The sequence below is a fragment of the Protopterus annectens genome, chromosome 2.part2 (genome assembly GCF_019279795.1).
Source record: "Protopterus annectens isolate FY-2018-M chromosome 2.part2, PAN1.0, whole genome shotgun sequence".
NCBI classification, from domain to species: domain Eukaryota; kingdom Metazoa; phylum Chordata; order Ceratodontiformes; family Protopteridae; genus Protopterus; species Protopterus annectens.
The window spans coordinates 412780488-412802227 of NC_056730.1; the positions used below are offsets into that span (position 1 = coordinate 412780488).

The following is a 21740-nucleotide window of genomic DNA, read 5'->3' on the forward strand; positions in this document are numbered from 1 at the left end:
TAATAACAACTTAAAATACTTTACTATAAAATATGCAATTTATATTGTGAAAAGTTTCATGAAAATACTGTTAAGAACAGCAATTGTTTTACTTGGTTACCTTTTTCTCCTCATTCCACTTCCCCTCAGAGTCTTTCCAACTATTAATGACATGAAGGGAGGCAAATGCTTTTCAGTTCCACAGAAGTTTAACAAAGTCAGCAAAACTCCAATCTTTTCATTCTTATACAGCTGTATTTCACAATGCAGTTGATGCTTTGTAGTCTCACATTTGTTCACTAATTTCCATGTTGCTGGTCTTCCTGTTCATTTCCATCTTCCAACTCCAGATTCCAGTTAAATTCCAAGGTTCTGCTGATTCCTGTAATCACCTCTTATGCTTTGTTTATGTCTCATAAGCATTTTGTTTTGGAACCTTGGAAAAGGTTTCAATGGCAAGGTTTCCCAGTGTGCTTTATTGTCAAAAGAATGAGTGGCAGGGCCCCCTTCTGCCTGACTGGTTACTTTTTGTTTCATAGGATTTTGCATTTCCTACAGCTTGTCCTACATCAAAAAATGACTTCAATCCTCCAGGAAAAAATATTCTGAAGACACTGTATACAGCAGCTTGAATCTCACACCTGTCGCTGTGGACATTCCCCGATTACTGGAATAAATTTTCTTTTCTGCCTGGTTTACAGTGAATAATCATTTTCCACAAACACTCTTCTCTCCAACTTTTAATACTTCGCACTTTTGCCACTGTATTTTTTTTTAAACAAGAAACGTCTTTATTAAACCATCACTTATGACACAGGCAATCATGCACTTATGTAAATGAAAATAGACGACACTGACACAATCCTAGTTGCAAGCAGTTTACATCACAAACCATGCTGACACACTCCCAGTTGCAAACATCATACATCGCTTATAGTCTACCCAATCATTTTCAGTCAAACATTACCTAGCTCATTTTAGTGCTGCCTTCTTTTAAACTTCATTCCTCCCCTGTATGTATTGCTCCCGTAATTCCCATTTTTTCCAATGTAGTTTGCTCCTACCCTTTTCTAAAGATCTCGGTTCCAGTGTTTACTTATTTAACATTTGTATACCAGGAAAGTCCAACTGGGACAGAGGCAATTTTCAGTGGAGGCCCAGGGAGAAAGCTTCTGGACGCATATCTTCCGAATGTGGGAGGAAACGCACACAAACGCACGGAGGACATGCAGAGTATGCACAGAAGACACCCCAGCCAAGAATCAAACCAGACAGCCTCTTCCTGTAAGATGACAACGATAACCGCTGCACTACTACAACTCCCACTATATTCACTGCTTCTAGTGTAGTTGGTATAGATTTTCTTTTCCATTTTCTAATAATTGCTTTTTTGGCAGCAACCATAATTAGACTCAGCAAGGCCTTGCCGTGTCCAGTCAGTTTTGATTCTGTATTGTAGCTCAGAAGAATTATCCCCCTCGTCACATCAATCTGCCCACCCAGCATATCTGACATCCTGCAGGGAATCCTTAAACTCCAACTCAACTCATTCCCAGAAATTATGTTCCCAGTTACCTTTTTCTTTCCCCATCGCACCTCCAACATTTGCTGTCTACATAAGGAAAAATTCTCTAAAGTCTGCTTGAGGTATAAAAATATATATGTAAACATTTCCAAGCAAAAATCGCAAATCTTCTAGATTTTCTTGCATATTTGGGAGACATACATATATTCTCCCATTGTTTCTTTGTGAGTTGCTTAGCCAGTCTCTCTTCCCAAGCCTTTTTAACCTCCTCTAATTGATTCTTATAGTTATCATGCAATGTTTTATATGCTCTACTAATTATTCCTTTTTTAATGGCAGCTTCTGTTTGAGATTCTACTTAAAAGTCTACCAGTGCTGGTCTTTCATTTAGGACCCCCCTATTTATTTCTCTTTGCCAGTACTCTGACATCAGTCCCTGATGGGGAAGCCAGTCTCCAACCTGCAGTCCAGATAAATTTTTGGTGTCTACCCATTCTATCATCTTTCCCTCTCTAGTTATTTGTTCCCAATACCTTGGGTCTTTTGCCAGTTTTCTCCAATAAATTCCAGCCCCCTCTTCCCTGTTGCCTATGCCCCTAATTGCTGTCATCCCTACTGGCAGAATCTCCTTTCACTATTCCCGTGTTGGGTTAGTTCTTAGGGTACATTCTGCTACTTTGCAAGTATAGTATTCAGTTTGATTATTGTTAAAGGCCTGCGTCTAAAATCCCAGTCTGTCCTTGTTTCTTGATCTTCCTACTGGTTTATCATCATCCCGTTCCACTTTGAATTATAGTTTTCTGCTTGTGCTATGTATAGGAGCCTTACCTGTGTAGCTTTGAAATACCCCTTCATATCAAGTAATCCCAATCCACCTTGTTCAGTTGCAATAATAATCTTATCCCACTTGACTCTTGCCTTTTTCCCCTCCCGGATAAAGTTCTTCAGCTCTTTTAATTGCTATCCACAACTTCTCCTTTGGTTGATAAAAATATGCCTGACCGGTGTGTAAGGCTAAGGGGACTAAAAACATTTTAACTGATTGCATCTTGCTATCCATATAACAAAGCTTCCATTTTCTTAGTTTTTGTATTATCTTTTGTTTAGTCTGTTCCCACATATCCTTAGCTGCCACACCAGAATTATTTTTAATCTATACTTCAGTTTTGTAATAAAACCTGTTAGGAGTACTCTCTAACCAAATCCATAAGTATATTAGACTGAGCTTCCTATAAATTTCATACATCCTCCTTACCTCTAGATAAAGTTTATAATTGTCACTGCTTTTTTTTTCCATCTTCTTAACTTTATAATCCTAATGCACCTCCAAACTTGTCAAGTACATAAAACAACTTCTCCATACTACATTCAGATTCAGACAATAAAAACAAATCATCTGTGAATGAAGACATCTTTTCATTGCTCAGCCCTTTAAATGATAATATTGTAGTAAGTGGTGCTTAAAGACCCTAGATACAAAGCAAACAACAGTAACAATGGGTTTCTCTGTTTAGTCCCTCTGTCTGCATTTATAGACAACAAACATACCCAACATTTTAACTCTCACTTCATGCTTAATTAACACTGCTTCATCAATACAATTAAATACGTTTCATCTAACAACCACCATTCCACACACTAAAACCTTCTTGGCAGTCAGACTTACTACTGCTAATAGCTACCTTATTAACAATGTTGTCTTTAATACATTATCAAATATTGGTCTACCGCCCAAGAATTTACATAGGTCACCATCTTTTAATTTCAGTGTTAATTTCACCACCCTTCTTGCCATCACAATCAATCAGCTTTGGTCTATGATAACAGTGGCAGAGTCAGGTGTTTGCCGTCCTTTAGTATTACTGTTAACAACCTTTCATGATTTAGGTATATAATTCTTTCACATAATTATAATTGTTACTTGAATTATCTACTGAATTTATGTGACAAATGATCGTTACCAGGACAGTGATTTTAGCCCTTATGAATTGCACTTTTTTTTTAAACAAGAAATATCTTAAAGTATCATATTTGATAGAAAGTCATACAATGAAAACAAACCGTATTGACATATTAGTATCAAATGTTAAACATCACTTTTAATGTATCCAGTCAGTCAAGTGTTGCATAGCTCATTCAAATCCTGCCTTCTTTGAAACCTCATTCTTCCTCTGCATGTATTGTTCCCACAACTACCATTTTTTTCATTGTAATTTGCTCCTACCTTTTTCTAAACATTCCAGTTGTTTTATCTCTGTTACTATATTTGCCACTTGTACAGTTAGTTTAGACTTGGATTTCCATTTTCTTAGCAATTGCCTTTTTGGCACTCACCATAATTAAGACTCTACAAGGCCTTACTATGCCTAGGCAATTCTGATTCTGCATCACAGCTCAAAAACTAATTTCCTTACTTACACCAGTTTGCTCACCCAGTATCTCTGACAGAGTAGTCTGCAGAGATTCTCTAAAGTTTGGGAACTCATTATACTCCCAGAAAATATGCTCCCAATTACCTATTTCTTCCCCATAACCCCTCCAACATTTGCTGTCTACCTGAGGAAAAATTCTTTGGAGTCTACTTGGGGTATAAAAATATCTATGTAAATACTTTCAAGCAGAGATCCTAACTCTTCTAGACACTGCATATTTGGAAGACGTACATATATTCCCCCATTGTTTCTTTGTGAATTGCTTATCCAATCTCTCTTTCCATTCCTTTCTAACCTCCTCTAATTGATTCTTATTGTTATCATGCAATATTTTATATACTCTGATTATTCCTTTAACAGCAGTGTCTGCTCTAGATTCTACTAAAAACTTTACCAGTGCTGGTCTTCTGCTTAGGCTCCCCCTATTTCTTTCTCTTTGCCTCTACTCTTGATTATTAATCCTTGATAGGTAAGACCATCTCTAGCCTGCAGTCCAGAATAATTCTTGGCCTCTTCCCATTTGTGATGCCCAAGCAATCAAGGAACCTCAATCGTCACCATTGACACCAGTGAGGGGCATCCCTATAGGGAAAGGATAATAAATACACAGTAAAGTACAATTTCATTTAAGAGCACACAGAGATCACAGTCAGTCTCGGGGCTGGTTTCTCCCTTTCCTCCAGTTCCCCAATAAGACATCCCACTTGCACAGCTATAGGGTCCAGATTTCAGCCTAGTGGGAAAGCTAAAACCTCCAGCACCCTCTCTGTCCAACCAGTGCTTCGTGTCCCTGCCCAAGTAGCTGACACACACACACACTTTGAGATAGAGTTATATAGAACCACACAGACACTCCTGGGGAAGACTGGCACAGGTTCTCCAGCTGTGCCCCTTTTACCCAGACTATATAGTAGAAATCACTGCCACCACCCAGCTAATATTTATCAGCTACTTAAAGGCCCTTAAAAGGGTGCCCAGTTATTACTGTGCAATATTATTATCCAAATGGTAAGTGCAACCTAACAGTCGAGACTTATTTTGAGTGATTTGGTACAGTATCACTATGTACATGCAATATACTCTGAGCTTAAATTATCTGTACACAAAACAGTCACAGTTGAAAGGTTTAATAATAAATAATAAAAACACAAGACAATACTTCTTACTACACAGTGCTAGTCAAGAGTTCAGAGATCACAGAGAAGCACTTAAAATAATACAGTAGCAAAAGTTCTGACATCACAGAAAAACAAACTAGTCTAATCTTCCTATTTCCTAGCTATAAGCGAAAACACAGTTCTAAAATCCTACTTACATCTGGATACAGGCAGTGCTGGTGATGTTGGATGTTCTCAAGACAAATGCTTGAATGCTTTCATTCTTTCTGTCCTTAAATTGATAACACAGTACCACTGATTAATTTCGGATTACATAATTTCTTTCTGGTTCCCAGGCTAACAGATTCTCCGCGATTAATAGCCTTTGATCTTGCAGCTGGTCAGGAAGCCAGAACTATAAAAGAATTTATACATGCAAATTCTAGCAATTAACTCTGGTCTCAGGACTATAGCCAGAATTCTTTCATCCAAACATATCCACTCCAAGTTTTGACATCAAAGAATTGACTTATTAGCTTTGTTATAGCAGAGTGCACTGTTGTCACATTTTTGCATTTCCACATTTAACACCATATTTTCCCATTTAAGAGAACAAGCCTGTGGCTTATGTTAATATCTACAAATGACAGAATTATCTACAAAATTCTGTCTGGCTAGGCTGGCAGCCTTTACCTATCTTCACATCATTCTATTAACTTTCCCTCTCTAATTTGCTCCCAGTACCTTGGTTCTTTTGCCAGTTTTCTCCAATAAATTCCACCCCCTCTTGCTTATCGTCTGTATCCCTAATTGCAGACATTCCTATCGGCAGAATCTCCTTTCTCCATTCCCGTGTTGACTTAAATCTTATAATACTTTTTGTATCTTTATAAATATAATATTCTGTATGATTATTGGTATTCTCCTTAAGGATCTGCATCCAAAATCCCAGTCTCTCCTTGTTTCTTCAGCTTCTCCCCTATTTCATCATCAACCCTTTCCACTTTGAATTATGCTATGTATAGGAGCCTTAAACTGTGTAGCTCTGAAATTCCCTTTCAAATTTGATAATCCCAAACTGCTTTGTTCTTTTGGAAGAATCAGCTCGACTTCTACCGTCTTCCCCCCTCCCGGATAAAATCCTTCAGTACTTCATTAATTTCTATCCACAACTTCTCCTCTGGATGGTAAATATGCGTCACCTGTGTATAAAACTACAGGCACTAATTTTAACTACTTGTATCTTGCTATCCATGAACTACAGCATAGGCGGTAGTATACTTAACACCGAAAGTGTGATGAGACCTTGGGACACAGGTGAACCGTAGTCTTTCCTTTGATAATCACATCGCCACAGTAGTCAGGAAATCCTATAAGCCCGTGGCACACCTCATCACAAAAGGTTTCTCATCCAGAAAAAAAGAGGTCATTGTTCCCCTCTACTCGTCACTCATTAGACCCATTATAAGAGTACAACGCCCCTTTTGGTATGTGCCTCACAAGACGTTTACATCAACTGAAAAGGCCGCAGAAATACCTCAAAAAGGGGACCTCTGGCCTCAAACAGATGCCCTACGCAGACAGTCTCAAAAAACTCCAACTTTACTCTGTCGCATATCGCCTACTCAGAGGTGATCTCTGCCTAACATACAAAGGTATGTCAAACCCAGAGCTGTTGGACATGCTCCACTTAAAGAAATCCCAATCCCTCCGAGCTACACGCTCTAGGGACCTAAACCTTGTCTCCACAATAAACAGAACATGCCGGAGGGATAGATTCCTGTCCCAGAGACTTCCCATACTCTGGAATAAACTACCTATATATATCAAACAAAGCTCCTCATTAGCACTCTTCAAGAAAAATGTTGATGATTGGATGGGAAATAGGAAATTCACCCCGGGGATCACCTCTGTGGCTCTGCTTGACAGTGGCACAGGAAAATAATTTTCTTGGGTCACAAAAGCCAGGGTACCTTTTTGGCTGGGCTTGTATAGGCCCCAGGGCTGATAGCCTAGTACCTACCAAAGAACCATATATCCATATACCAGAGATTCCAATTTCTCGGTTTTTGTATGATGTTTTTAGTCTCTTTCCAGATATCCTTGGCTGCCACACCAGAATCCTTTTTTAATCCATACTCTTATGTACTTTATTTTATCATGTCCCCATAAATATGGATGTTGCTGAACCAATTTGTATGTCGGTACATAATTTACAGCTACTACCCTTGTTTTAGCTTCATTAATTTTGTATCACGAAAAGATTTGAAACTGCCTCAAAATGTTCCACAGTACTGTAATGTTTCTGTCTTGGTATAAAATTATATCCTTTGCAAATAGCGTTAGCTTTTCTTGACTACCATACCAATTATATCCTTGAATTTGAGTCTCTTATTTTCTTTGCCAGTGGTTCTAAATATACTGCAAATAACAAAGGGGAAAGAGGACACCCTTCCTGGTTCCTATGCTCAAGCAGAAATTCTCAGAGAGGACCCCCAGCCACTGTAATTTTTACCTCTGATTCCTCATATATCCTCCTAATCAACCTTATAATTTTTTTCAGGAAATGCAGATGCTTTCATTCCAAGGCCAGATCTGGTTCCGGGAGTGTGTTACATTTCTTTGTATTACCTTATTTATTATTTTTTTATGTATGTCAAGTCTTTCTAGATGAGTTGATGTTAATTTTTTTGAAGTTTTTAATATGATGCAAGATTGTCTAGGAAAGGAGTAAATCAAAAGAAGTTTGAAAAAAATAATTTGCCTAGCAAAAAGGAGGAGCATGTGTGTATCGGATTCAGGGCATGAAACCGCATTTCATATATTACATCTTGTGTTTGTCAGAATCTGTGTTGCAGAGTGGAATATTTTTCTGCAGTTATTTGTTAAACTGAAAGATATTACAGAAGTATATTGAAAGACCTGGGTATAAAGAGGAAAAGTTTGCCTTGTGTAGTGATGCAGTTGGAGTATGTGACACAGTTATTAAGTAGACGAGAAGTCATCTAGTGTTTTATGAAGAGAAAAAGTAAAATTGGTGTGTAATAGAAGTGGCAAGTCTACCATGGGAAGGAAAGCAGGCCTATGCTTGTAAATTGGGAACAGATGATGTAGGAAGATGAGGGTTTTTTTCTGGAGGCCAAACTTCATACCGGCTTGTTTCTAACAAATCCATTTATCTTGTAGCTAAAAAAGTGTGGTTAGTGGAGCTTATACTGAAAAAAGCTTCTGAAGACTGTACAGCTTTAATTAGGAAGATCGGGAGAGCTACCTTTATTTGCACAGTTAGTAGACGTTCACGTTTGAATTAAGAGATGGTAACATAGATGAGCTTAGGCAAGAGTAGAGGGGGATAATTTAGAATAGAGTGACTACATAAAATGAGACATTATATGCAGGATATCATATTGTTCCAAGTCACTTTGTTTTAGAATTTTCACTTCAAAATTTCTAAAGTACATTTATACACTACAATGTTTAGAGAAGATGTCACTAGTGATTTGATGTAGCATGCTGGCAAGGTGAAGAGAAGGCTGTGCAAACTTGTAAACATATAGTTTTGCTCTTGTCTTAGACTGGTTTGAAACAAGATGTACATTTAATATTAAAAGGGTGGTTAAAACATGACAGAGCTCAAAAAGCAGTTAAAGTTAATGAGATGATTAAAATTTTAGTGTAGCAAATTAGAAAGAATTAGTATCTTAACTGCTGTCAGTAGCCAAGAAAGTGGCAACAAGAAAGTGTTGATTAAAAGACCGACCAATGGAGAGTGATATTTTAATAATGGCTGATATAGAAGGGAGCAAGAATAGAGTAGTGCACAACATGTTGGGAAAAGTATGTTGCAAGGCATTTACTATGGAAGTGCTATGAGGGGGACGTGGAAATGTGATGGATATGTAGTAAGTGTTAAGACTGGTAATTTTCCTGTAATATTTTTGTATGTGATTTTCTGTAAAAATTAAGCATGTGATATGAAATGTTTAAATGTATGACTAAATAATATATCTGAGCATTTTGCTTTTTTTCTGTTTCTAATACATTAAAATTCAGTGCTGAAATGCGAATAAGTTTAAAAATAACTTTGGCTTCCCCCCTCCCCACATTGGGATTGCAGTGGGGCTTGCTTTTGAAAGAAAAGAGCAAGCTTCAATGTTTGCTCTTTTCCTGTAGTTCTTTTTTTTCTGTATTTCGGCAGTCAGTGTTTCAAGTGTTGAGATTACCATAGGGAACACTGCTGGCCCATGCTGGTGTACTTTCAGTATTGCAGACCTGCCTCAATATTCCCTGATGGCTGGGATAAACTTGCTTCTCTTCTTCATGGTGAAAAGTGAGTAATCGTTTTTCCAGAAGTACTCTGTTGTCACCAATTTGTAATACTTTTCCTTTCTGCTTCAGTTTTGGCAGTAACGACTCTTTCTACTGGTAGGTTTGCCCCCTTTACAAGTATAGGTCATGGCTGTTTTTTTTTCCAGATTTTGAACATACAGTGTGCCCTTTCAGTTAACTCCTGATGTGGAACACCAGTCCATTTGCTTATCTGTAGTTTCATAAAATTAATAGTTTCTGGTTTTCTCTACACAATTCATCCATTCAAGGTTGAATTAATACAAAATTTTCTGCATTGGATTTGTAGTGGGAAACTCTGGCATATGTAATTCTTGCAGACTAGATTAAGCTGCCCAAGAGTGGTAACTTCCCAAAGGCAGCATATTGCTTCATTTTATATTGCCACATTTGATGCAAGCAAGATAATCATCTTCTTCTTTCGGCTGCTCCCATTAGGGCTCGCCACAGTGGATCATCTGTTTCCATTTCTTCCTGTCCTCTGCATCTTGCTGTGTCACACCAACCCACCTGCATATCCTCTGTCACCACATCCATGAACCTTATCTTAGGCCTTCTTCTTTTCTTGTTACCTGGCAACTTCATCCTTAGCATCTTTTTCCCAATATACTCTGCATCCCTCCTCACCACATGTCCAAACCAGTGTAATCTTGCCTCTCTGGCTTTGTCTCCAAACCTTCCAACCTTGGCTTGACCCTCTAATATACTTATTCCTAATCCTGTCCACCCTAGTCACACCCAGTGCAAATCTTAACATCTTTAACTCTGCCACGTCCAGCTCTGACTCCTGCCTTTTTGTCAGTGCCGCTATCTCCAACCCATATAACATAGCTGGTCTCACTACCCTCTTGTAGACCTTACCTTTCAGTCTTACTGGTACTTGTCTGTCACAAATCACTCCTGACACTCTCCTCCACCCACTCCATCCTGCCTGTACTCTCTTTTTCATCTCTTTTCCACACTCACCATTACTCTGAACTGTTGATCCCAAGTATTTAAACTCATCCACCTTAGCCACCTCTACTCCCTGCATCCTCACCATTCCCTTATCCTCCCTCTCATTCACACACATATATTCTGTCTTAGTCCTGCTGACCTTCATTCCTCTTCACTCTAGAGCATATCTCCACCTCTCCAGGATCCCCTCCATCTGTTCCCTACTCTCACTACAGATCACAATGTCATCTGCAAACATCATAGTCCACGGGGACTCCTGTCTGATCTAGTCTGTCAATCTGTCCATCACCATTGCAAATAAGAAAGTGCTCAGAGCTGATCCTTGATGTAATCCCATCTCCATCGTAAACGCATCCGTCACTCCCACCGCAGACCTCACCGCTGTCACACTACCCTCATACATATCTTGTACCACACTTACATACTTCTCTGACACTCCCGACTTCCTCATACAATACCACAACTCCTCTGTAGGCACCCTGTCATATGCTTTCTTGAAGTCCACAAAGACACAATGCAACTCCTTCTGACCTTCTCTGCACTTCTCCGTCAACACTGTCAGAGCAAACATCGCATCTGTAGTGCTCTTTCCTGGCATGAAACTGTACTGCTGATCACTAATCATCACCTCCCTTCTTAACCTAGCTTCCACTACTCTTTCCCATAACTTCATGCTGTGACTGATCAGTTTAATCCCTCTGTAGTTACTACAGCTCTGCACATCACCCTTATTCTTAAAAATCGGTACCAAAACACTTTTTCTCCATTCCTCAGGCATCCTCTCACTTTCCAAGATTTCATTAAACAATCTAGTTAAAAACTCCACTGCCATTTCACCTAAACACCTCCATGCTTCCACAGGTATGTCATCTGGACCAACAGCCTTTCCATTCTTCATCCTCTTCATAGCTATCCTTACTTCCTACTTGCTAATCCACTGCACGTCATGATCCACTATCTGCACATCATCTAACTTTCTCTCCCTCTCATTTTCTTCATTCATCAGCCCCTCAAAGTACTCTTTCCATCTCCACAACACCCTCTCCTCGCTTGTGAGTACGCTTCCCTCATTATCCTTTATCACCCTTACCTACTTCACATCTTTACTAGCTCGGCCCCTCTGTCTAGCCAATCGGTATAGGTCCTTTTCTCCCTCCTTAGTGTCCAACCTTTCATACAACTCTTCATATGCCTTATCCTTAGCCTTCGTCACCTCTCTCTTAGTCATGCACCTCATCTCCTTATATTCCTGTCTACTTTCTTCATCTTTCTGACAATCCCACTTCTTCTTCGCCAACCTCTTTCTCTGTATACTCTCCTGTAATTCCTCATTCCATGACCAGGTCTCCTTGTCCTCCTCCCTCTTTCCAGATGTCACACCAAGCACCTTTCTAGCCATCTCCCTTACTAGCTGTGCTGAAATTACCCAGCTGTTCGGTAACTCTTTACTGCCACCCAGTGCCTGTCTTAACTCTTCCCTGAACTCCACCTCGCAATTACCCTTTTTCAATTTCCACCATTTGATCTTTGGTGCTGCCCTCACACTCCTCCTCCTCTTCTTGATCACCGTTGTCATCCTGCAAACCACCATCCTATGCTGCCTAACTACACTTTCCTCTGCCACCACTTTACAGTCTCCAATCGCCTTCAGACTGGCCCTTCTACGTAAGATATAATCCACCTGTGTGCATCTCCCTCCACTCTTGTATGTCACCCTATGCTCCTCCCTCTTGTTAAAATACGTATTCACCACAGCAATGTCCATCCTTTTTGCAAAATCCACTACCATCTGACCTTTGCATTCCTTTGCTTAACACCATACCTACCCATCACTTCCTCATCCCCTCTGTTCTCTTCACCAACATGCCCATTGAAATCTGCTCCAATCACCACTCTCTCACCCTTGGGTGCAGTCATCACCACTTCGTCCAACTCACTCCAAAATTTTTCTTTCTCATCTATCGCACACCCAGCTTGTGGAGCATATGCACTAACATTCATCTTTACACCATCAATTTCCAGCTTCATAAACATCACTCTATCCGACACTTTTTTCACCTCCAAAACACTCTTAGCATACTGTTCCTTCAGGATACCCCTACACCATTTCTCCTCCCATCCACACCATGATAAAACAATTTGAACCCACCTCCAATACACCTAGCCTAGCCAAGATAATGCATTTTTAAATCAGGATCACTTATGTAAGAATCTTTCTAGTTGCGTAACACCTGCAAGGAAGGAGGGTAGTGATGCATTTCAAGACTGAAACTGATAGTGAAAAAGCGTTTTTATCTTTTGCTTAGTTTTTATGAAATTCTTGCTCAATATATATTCAGCAGAAATTAAATTTATTTTATTGATGAGGCATGTAAAAGATCATGGAAACTGTCTCTCCTCATGTGGGTCTTCCAGGGTGTATATATTAGGGCAGGACTGTTGAGCATGGTTGCCCTATTACTTCCAGGGACGACATTTTGCTTTTGAAGAAAGTTGCGTATATGTCAGTATTTTTTTTAAAACTTCCACCTTAAGATATACTGTTAACATTGCATTCTTAGTATTTGCCATTATTGTTAAAGCAAATCAACTTTTTCAATTACTTTTATTTTTGAACTTATTTCATTCTATACTTTTAGTGCCCGGTAACAGATCAGGGCAAGGGAGAAAAAGAACCACTGCCTAGCCTGGAAATTGAGAAAGTGCTCCCTTCCACAGAAGAATCTTTGTTAAATGTACTTCAGTCTCCTGAAAGAACGAGTTATGAGAGACGGGAAGAGGAAGCTAGCCAGCTTATCACTGACCAGGAGGAAGTTGCAGAATGTCCTACTATGTAAGTTCATAGAAAATTGTATATAAATATTTTGATGGCATGCATTATTATCTAATTTAAAGATTATTAAAAGACTAGTCGTCTAAAAAGACATGCTTCTGCTATGCAGTGTGTTTTAATGATGGAATTTTCATTAGCAGTCAAAGTATTTCCATGGCAGATGAGTCAAGCAACAACTTCAGAAACATCTATTTTAACTGCACCTTCATTGGGGGTTCATAGGTGTTTACGAAGCTAACGATCACAAGGGCTTTTTAAGCGTAGCTTCGCATTCCAAATCTGTGACAAGTTCTGATACCCTTGATAAGTGGGAGATGAACCATTTACAGGTTACCTATGTCCATTTCAGACTTTGGTATCAAACCAGGAATGAATTTCCGGTTTCCCATCCAATTGTCCAAGTTGCACTTGAATTGGGTTAGGGAGGAAAAGGGTGCTGTTTGCCATAGTCCATTCATCCATCCTCAACCCCTTTTCCCATTTTGCACATGGGGTCAGGGTGTCACTTCAGTAATGACAGTCATCTCGAGTCAAGGTTAGCCGTGCTGTGGTAGTTCATTCATACCACTCACTGGCATACACGCACTCACCCACAGCCAATTTACTGTGTCCAGTCCACCTACTGCATGTTTTTGGAATGTGGAAAGAAGCCAGAGCACTCGGAGATGACCCACATGACCACAGGGAATAAATGCACACTCCGCAGAGGAGGCACTCCAGCCGAGAATCAAAATGGAGAACGTCTTGCTTTGTGCCGACAATGCTAACTGCTGCACCACCACAGATTTTTTTGTTGTTGTTTTGCTCTTTCCAGTTGCCTTGGAGCTAGGTATGGTCTCCTGATGAGGTGTGGGATTCTTTTGCATGACCAGGCTTAGGGGATTTGTTCACCCCTAGTATTGGAGCTTCAGAAAAACATATCTGATTAGAATGGAAGAGAAGATTACCTAACTGTATTGGAGGTTCCTAGACCAGCTTTAATTGATCATGTAAGAACATTTTTTTTGTTTTCTGCTTGCTGTTTTAACTTTCCTTTATCAGTATTAATTCAGGAGAATTAGAAGGAAATTTTGGACTTTGGGTTTTAACACAAGGATCTAACAATAGTGAGGGAGTTTTTGGGGGCTCTCTGATGTATGTTTTTCTTCACCTCTGCAGCTTCAAATGCCAGATTACTGAGTAAGTGGAGCCATTATGTACTAAATGTGTTATCGAAATAACTTGGACTTTGCTGGGGACTCCACTTCCAAATCGTGTCTGGGCTCCTAATGTCATTATATATTAGCAGTGAAGTATTTTGATGGGATGGTTTGACTTGAAAACTTTATGCCGGTCTCTTTAGCCATTATAAATCATGATACAAACACTGCAACTTCATTTCTGTGTGTAGTTTAATTTTCTTGCAAACAGGTTATCCATGATGTCCTTCTATTCCAGTGTTGCAGTAGTCTACGTATTGGTTTGCTCCTCTTGTCTTGCGCATGTACGTCCAGTATACAAAAGTTTTCTGTCCCCTTTGAGGTGTGTAGGGCATCTGACATGGCTGAAGGAAATGTGGGCCATAAAAGTTACGTCTGCATGCATCAGCCCTCGGAACTTCTCAGCCGCCAGTTGTACGCCAGGTGTTCCTGTTACCGCTGACGTCGGATTCATATAATTAAGATAAGTACCCCATTGGGGACCCTTTCAGTCCTTCCTTTTACTTGTTATTGCCTGTTCATGTCATCCAGAAAGGGCAAGTGTTGTGTCCAAACTGACTGAAGATACCATTGTAACTTTCTCGTATGCAGTCTTGCTAAAGGTAGCATGGGGATGATGGCTGCCATGTAGCACAAGATTCTGAGGAACTGCCTTGCTGTCAAGTCTGTTTAGTGAAGGACCAGAAGTATATGTTCTGTCAATGTTTCCACCTTTAGGGGTGGAAGGTATGCTTCCATGAGGTCTGAGCATATTCTGCACCTGAGGAAGGCAATGTCTTGGGTTGGCTGGAGATGCGATTTTAGGAAGTTTAACTGAAATCCCAGGGTCTGTAGCAGAAACACTACAATGTGAATGTGTAGCTGGAGGATCTCCTTGCTGCCTGCCTGGATCAACATGTCATCAAGTAAGGGAATATCTATTTTCCCTTTGTCCTGCAATAAGCAATCACTAGAACTAAACATTTTGTGAAGACTCTGGGTGCAGTGGAAAGCCCTAAAGGCAAGGCAGAGAATTGTAAGTGAGAAGAACCCACCAAGAGCCTCCGGTATTTCCTGAAACTTGGTTTTATGGGGATGTAGGGATTTGCATTCTTTCTATCTAATGTGGCCATGAACCCTTGGGGGAGCAGGAGAGGAAGGAGGTTCGGGTGGGGTCAGCATCCTGAAAGTAGGGACCTTTAAGAATAGGTTGAGATGGGAGAGGTCTAGATCAGGTTTCCAGGGTCTGTCTTTCCTGGGGACCAGGAAGATCTTGGAGTAGAAGCCTATTCCTTTTGCAGATGAGGGAACTGATTAGGTAGTGCCCTGAGCCAACAGAGTTTGCAACACCGGTTGCATGAGGTGCAGCTGTTGTGTAGGTGGCTGTGGGGCATTTTTTCATTTTGGAGGGGAGAGCCAAGACATGAAATAACCATTCTGGAGGATGGACAGGACCCACGTGTTGGTCCACACAGGGAAGGCAGTGAGAGAGGCGGGATGACAGACGCAAAGGAGGGAGGGGGAGGCAAGGAAGGCAGGTAGTCAGATGCTACCTGCCCTGTCCTAAAAGGGCAGTCTCTGGCTAGAGGAGGGAGATTGTCTTGTTGGAGGGGCTTGTTTCCATGTAAGCTTCCTAGGCCTTGGAGGAACAGCAGGGCGGGGTGAGAGTGCTTCCTTGTTAACTGGGTTTTAGCTGGATAGTTTCTTTGAAACTTTGGTATGGGGGAGACCAGCAAGTGTTTAAGGTCCTGCATTTCTTTACCTTTTTGCCGCAATGACTTGAAAAGGTCTACTACTTTAAAGCCAAACAATGCTGTATTGTCCAGGGGTGCATCAATAAGCTTTGCCCTAAAATCATCAGGCAGGGGTTGGAGGCGAAGCCAAGAGTATCTATGTAAGGCAGATGCTGATACTGCTGACCTGGCTGAAGATTCAGCAGCATCATAACTGCACTTTATAGAGTGCCTGGTAACCTGGGAAGTGAGAGCCAAGAGAGAGGACAATGAGGCTTTGGCAGAGCAGTCAGGGATATCAGCCAGTTCTTTGGTGGCTGATTCCAGGAGGGATAAATCATATTTGGCCATGTGTGTCTGTTAATCACCCTGAAGGACAAGGTAGCAGAGGTATAAATCTTCTTACCCAGATGTTCCATTGTTATGCTGTCTTTGTCAGTAGGGAATTGTGGTAATGGGTAAAAGCTTAGAAGCCTTGTCTGCAGACATAGAGCTAGTGGGAGGTCCACCAGACAGGTTTGTGTTTCCTTGAGGAGCGTGATTTAGTTCTGTTGGGTATGGATGAGGTCCTGCTTGAATACTGCATTGGTGTACTGTTCAGCATAGTTGTCTGCATCCTCTGAGGAGGGAGGCAGTGTGAAGCTACTGATACCCTCCCTGAGGAGGTTGTAGTCAGCTTTTGAAAAGTTGTTTTAGCCTGGTTAAAACTTGGGGGTGGGATAGAAACTTTTAATGAGACAGACTGATCTGATTTCACCAGAAAAGAACATACTGTGGGGAGTGGTGCAGTGTTTGTTTATGTTGGTGAAAACCAAGTCCAGAATGTTATGTCCCCTTGTGGGGGATGAGATGAATTGGTCTAGTGCATTAGAATTGATGAAGTCAATGAATTGTTTCACCCAGTCTATGGTGGTTAGTTGAATTCACCAATGATCAGGGTGTTAGGGGGCACCTTGATGGAATCAAGCAGGTCCAAGTAGGAGGTGTGGGTGTCCTGAGTCATGGAAGGGAAGGGGTCTATACCTTGCTGCAACTTGTATGGTTGTCTTGCCAGCTGTCAGTTGCACTTGGAGTAGTTCCAGTGCGTCATGCTGGCAAGCCAGTATGGAGGTGTGCCTGTCCTTAATGAAGACGGAGACTCCACCACTCTTATTTTTCTCGAACTCATTTTGGGGTCAGAATGTGTGGAATGAGGTATAACATTGTAAGGTAGGGGTGCTCTCCGCAGCCCTAAACCAAGTTTCCATGATCACACAGACATCGGCATCTTCCAGTGCAAGGAGAGCCTGCAGTAAGCAAATTTTCAGATTAAGGCTCCTAGCATTAAGCAGCATGACCTTCAGTTTGCTTTTTGACCAATCTTTTATGTTGGAAGATTTATCTTTGGAACATTGACTGAAAAAGGCATAATGGGGGAGGCAAGGGCCATGGCCAGGATCTGGAATTCCAGGGGTTGACAGGTGGATATCATCTCCAGCAAAGCATTGAGACTTGTCAACCATGTCATCCCAGGCTGACAGATGCTGGATTCCCTTGGAATGACACTAGAAACTAAGCCACTTGTTGAAGTCAATTAGTTTTTGTTGGTATTGTGGTATCATTATTGGTGAAGGTAGGATGCTGCTTAGGGCCAGGGTCATACCTGCCTGGGACACGTGCTCAGAGCTCAATCATGTCTCTCTTCATATAGTCCAGGGAGGTACATCTCAAGTCATTCACACCAACATGCACAATGACAGTGTCATACTTGTACTTGCTGTGGAGAGACTTAAATGTGTGTGTGATGTGGCAGATTCTGGCACTAGACAGACCAACTGACTAAATTTCTCCTTGTCAATCCTGGTGAGGGGGACATGGGTGTCTCACAAATGAGTCACTAATGAGTAGTATGTTTGGTTTATTGTTATGCCTTATGGGCTGTGTTTTTGAGACACTGGTGTGTTGTCTGCTGTGTGTGATGTGTCTGGTGTTGTGCATGGAATGTATGTAAGTGTGTTTTGGAGGTTTCTGCTGTTTAAGTTTTTATTTAGGATCTCTGCATAGAGGCGGGTGTGTGTTGTGCTTGGCTGTTTGATGTGTGTGATGTGTTTGTGCTGGCAATCTTGTCTTTGTCAGGAGTACTGACTGTGGTACGAGAGAGCACAGATTCCAGGTTACTTATGTAGATGCATTTCTCGCAAGTAGAAGAATTATGTGCCAGGAGAAGAGGGCTGTCAGTAAACATGAAGGCAGTTGCTACTGAAAATTTTTTGTCTGTACAGTCTAACTTTTGAATAATGTCATGCAATACGTTTTATGACATTGTACACAGAAAGCAGTTTCATATGATTTACACAAACATGTCATACCCCACATGGTTTTCTTTGAGATACCAGTCAAATATTGTAATACATTTGCGTAATGCCTTACTATCAACTTGCCGTAATAAAGTTTCACATTTACTAATGTGCTGTGTATACCAACATTGCAATTTACTCCATATTTTATATGGTTGTTCTGCTACCTTAAGAGTAAAGCTTGGCTTACACCTGCTTGAATTCTGTCTAATAGCATTCATACTAAAAATGTGACACAGAAAAAGGTCTTAACACTTAGCACGAGAACAGGTGATCAGGCTGCTGTTGCAGATGGCTGGAAATTTTTCAGAGTCACTCGAGTAGCTGGTGAAACACAGCAGGCAGTGAGATGCTGTGAAAAATTGGTGTTCACCTTTCTTGGAGAATTTATGGCACTGCGACTTTCCTGCACTGCATGCTCAGTCTGGATTCAGACATCTGAAAAACATAGGATTTACACATATGTAAGTTATTGCAATTTGATTGAAGTGACCCTCTGCAGGTTTTACTACTCCCTCTGTGTTCGAATGCTGGTAGGCTCGCCATTGAGAAATTAATTATCAAGGTGCTGCTTACTGTGATGGATCTGAAGTCTTCTTAAAACACTAAGGTCTTGCTGGCTGGATTCTGCTGAAATCTAAGTCTAGTTATAATTGCATTCACAGTCTGTTGCCCACAGAAACTTGCAGAATATACACTGATGTAGCACCAAACTGTCACTTCTACACTGATGCAGTAATTAATAAATAGCTTTTTATAATAAACCCACACATACTACTGTTGCAGCTGTAGTTACACTGTACCACTTTTTGCTTCTCGTTCAGCATAAATAACTTTCCTGTACAAAATACCTTTCCCACCAATTTAATTTGCTATAGTCTCTCTATAGTAGTTTTACATCCTTTTTTTCTTGGTGTTCTGTTTTGTTTTTTGTATGAAAACATCTGTTTGCTGGTGTTTGCAGAAAAATATTTTTTCATCCTGTAGAGAAATAATACTGATGTCTTTTAAGGAACCATCTTGTGCAAATGCTGACTTGATAAAAGCACCATTCAAACTTCCTTGCTTAACAATGTCATATGATAGAAACACATACAGATTGTTTTCATGTTGTCCATTCTTTGCATCCTGTTTTTTACATTTTTGCTAAGTCTGTAAGAGGCCAGCTTTCTTGTTGGCAGTGTGAACTGCATCTGATTTAATAGGAAAACATGTCCATTAAGCAAATTCCTTATTTTTCAAGCCACAGTCACTTAGTATGGATGCTAATCGCATTTTACTAAACTCTTATTTCTTCATTTAAGCAAGCTTCATTTTATACCTTATTTATGTTGCATATTTGTACTTTGAACCTTAATACCTTGTTGAGCATATTCTTACAGCTACAATGTCTCAGTATGCCTATGTCAACCAGGCTGGCAGGAGAAACTGATGGGAATTGCCAGACGTAGTGTTCTGAATACTTTGGCGGACTTCTGAAGAGAGGGTTTTGATAAGGGTTTGTCCACAAGAGTATAGACCACAAAAACCTTCTTAAATGTAAAGTAACTGGCCTGAATCCCAAGTGTGGAAAAAACAGAACTAAGATGCTTGGAGTAACAGATAAATTTAATCAGGCTACTAACAAGCAGTAATAAATGCAGCGGAATAAAAGCACTCGAACACTTAATAGCAAGCAGAAAAGCAAAATAAGGTAATATAGTAGGAAAAACACAATTACATTAAAAGCAGCTGTATACACTTTTTTTGTTCTTGTTTTTAAGTGGAGAGAGAGGAAACAGAAGATAATTCAGGATTAGGAAACTAAGGGGGATGTCCTTCAAGGATGCATCTGCAGTCCTAACAAATGGGGTTGTCCTGTCGTCAGGCAGCCCTTCGGTTGGCCGGATTCCAAAGTCTGGGTCTGGCCTCGGCTGGTGTCGCACTTCACCCGACGTCATCTCTGCTGGTCTTCGGGTATAAAGGCATCAGCCGACGCCATTTTCCTCAGTCTTTCTTGCCGCGTGGTGCCCAAAGCAGAAGCTGTTCGCAAGTGCCGGTCGGTCAGATCCAGAGATTACTACTACCGAATACTATGAAGACTTGTTGGGACTCTTTCTTGCCTCAGCCGATGTCAGAAAAAGTGAATAACTGTTTAACTTGTGGGAAACAAATACCTCATAAAGATTTCCACTCTTACTGCTTACCTTGTTTAGGCCCAGACCACGACGTAGCAGCCTGTTTAGCCTGTGCTTCTTTCAACCGGTCGGAGTTTGCTGAACAGTTTTTCGCTCAGATTTTGTACATTATGCCGCCGGATCCTCCGACTTCAAATAAAAAGACCGAGTTTCGGCGAAACCACGGTTAAGCAAACCAAGTGTCTCGGTTTCGGCGAAACCGAGCAAACGGGTCAATCTTCAGCGAATCCATGACTACTACCGAGGCTCCTGCTACCCTAGTTGAATCAGCCTCTGAAGTTTTGCCTACTAATGTGGTTCCTCTAGAATTATCGGACACCATCCCTTTGGATGTCTCTACCCCAGCACGTGGTGCTGCTAGGCCTCCTGCAGCCATGTCTATAAAGGCCTTTGCCAGGGCTAAAGCAGCCAAAACTGCTAAGTCTGTGCCTGTTAAGCCCCCTCTCACAGGCCCAGTTCCAGTTCCCAAATGCTTACTCTGGCAGAGGATCTCATCTCTTTAATAAGGGGATCCCAATCTCACCCAGACAGGGCCTCTCAACCTCCAGAAAAGAGACCTAGAGCAGAGCCCCTGAGCCAGTGTCCTCAGATGACTCTTCTGATGATTCAGACAATACAGACCATCCAGAGGTTCCTTTTTCTACTTATGAAGATTCCGATGCTGAAGAATCTATACCTTCTGCCTCTCCACCAGAGGAATTTTCCTTTGGGGAAACCTTACATGCCATGAGAGAGCAATTCCAATGGCAGGGACAAGATTTCTCAGATTCAAGAAAAAGGCTTAGGACCTTTCTACACTTACCACAACATAGGCCCTTAGCTATACCTCCAGTTCTTCCTGTTGTGAATGATGCATTTAATGATGTTTGCACTGCTCCTGATACTTTACCTCCAGCCCCTGCCAAGCCCGATAGGTTTTACAGGGTACCGGACACTCATCACCACTTATACAAGGCTCCCCTTGCAGATCCTGAGACTATCTCCCAGGGGCCTAAGGCAGTAGCTTCGACCTCAGCAAAAAACCTCTCCCTCTGAAAGGGAATCCAGGTCCTTAGAGATGGGGTAAAAAGTATACACCTCTTCTACTCTCTCAGCTAGAGCTTTGAACTGTCAGTTTCATATGATCCAATACCAAGAGTTTATGCT

The 21740-nt window shown here is 41.0% G+C and overlaps 1 protein-coding gene across 1 annotated transcript in view; it reads left to right on the forward strand.

Moving 5' to 3' along the window:
• The window catches only part of LOC122795949 (transcription factor TFIIIB component B'' homolog), a 700162-nt gene that overhangs the window by 609562 nt on the left and 68860 nt on the right, over nt 1-21740 (forward strand). Inside the window, exon 9 of the mRNA XM_044064432.1 lies at nt 12977-13170. Within this exon, the coding sequence (XP_043920367.1) occupies nt 12977-13170 (194 nt within the window). The remainder of the gene's footprint in view (nt 1-12976; nt 13171-21740) is intronic.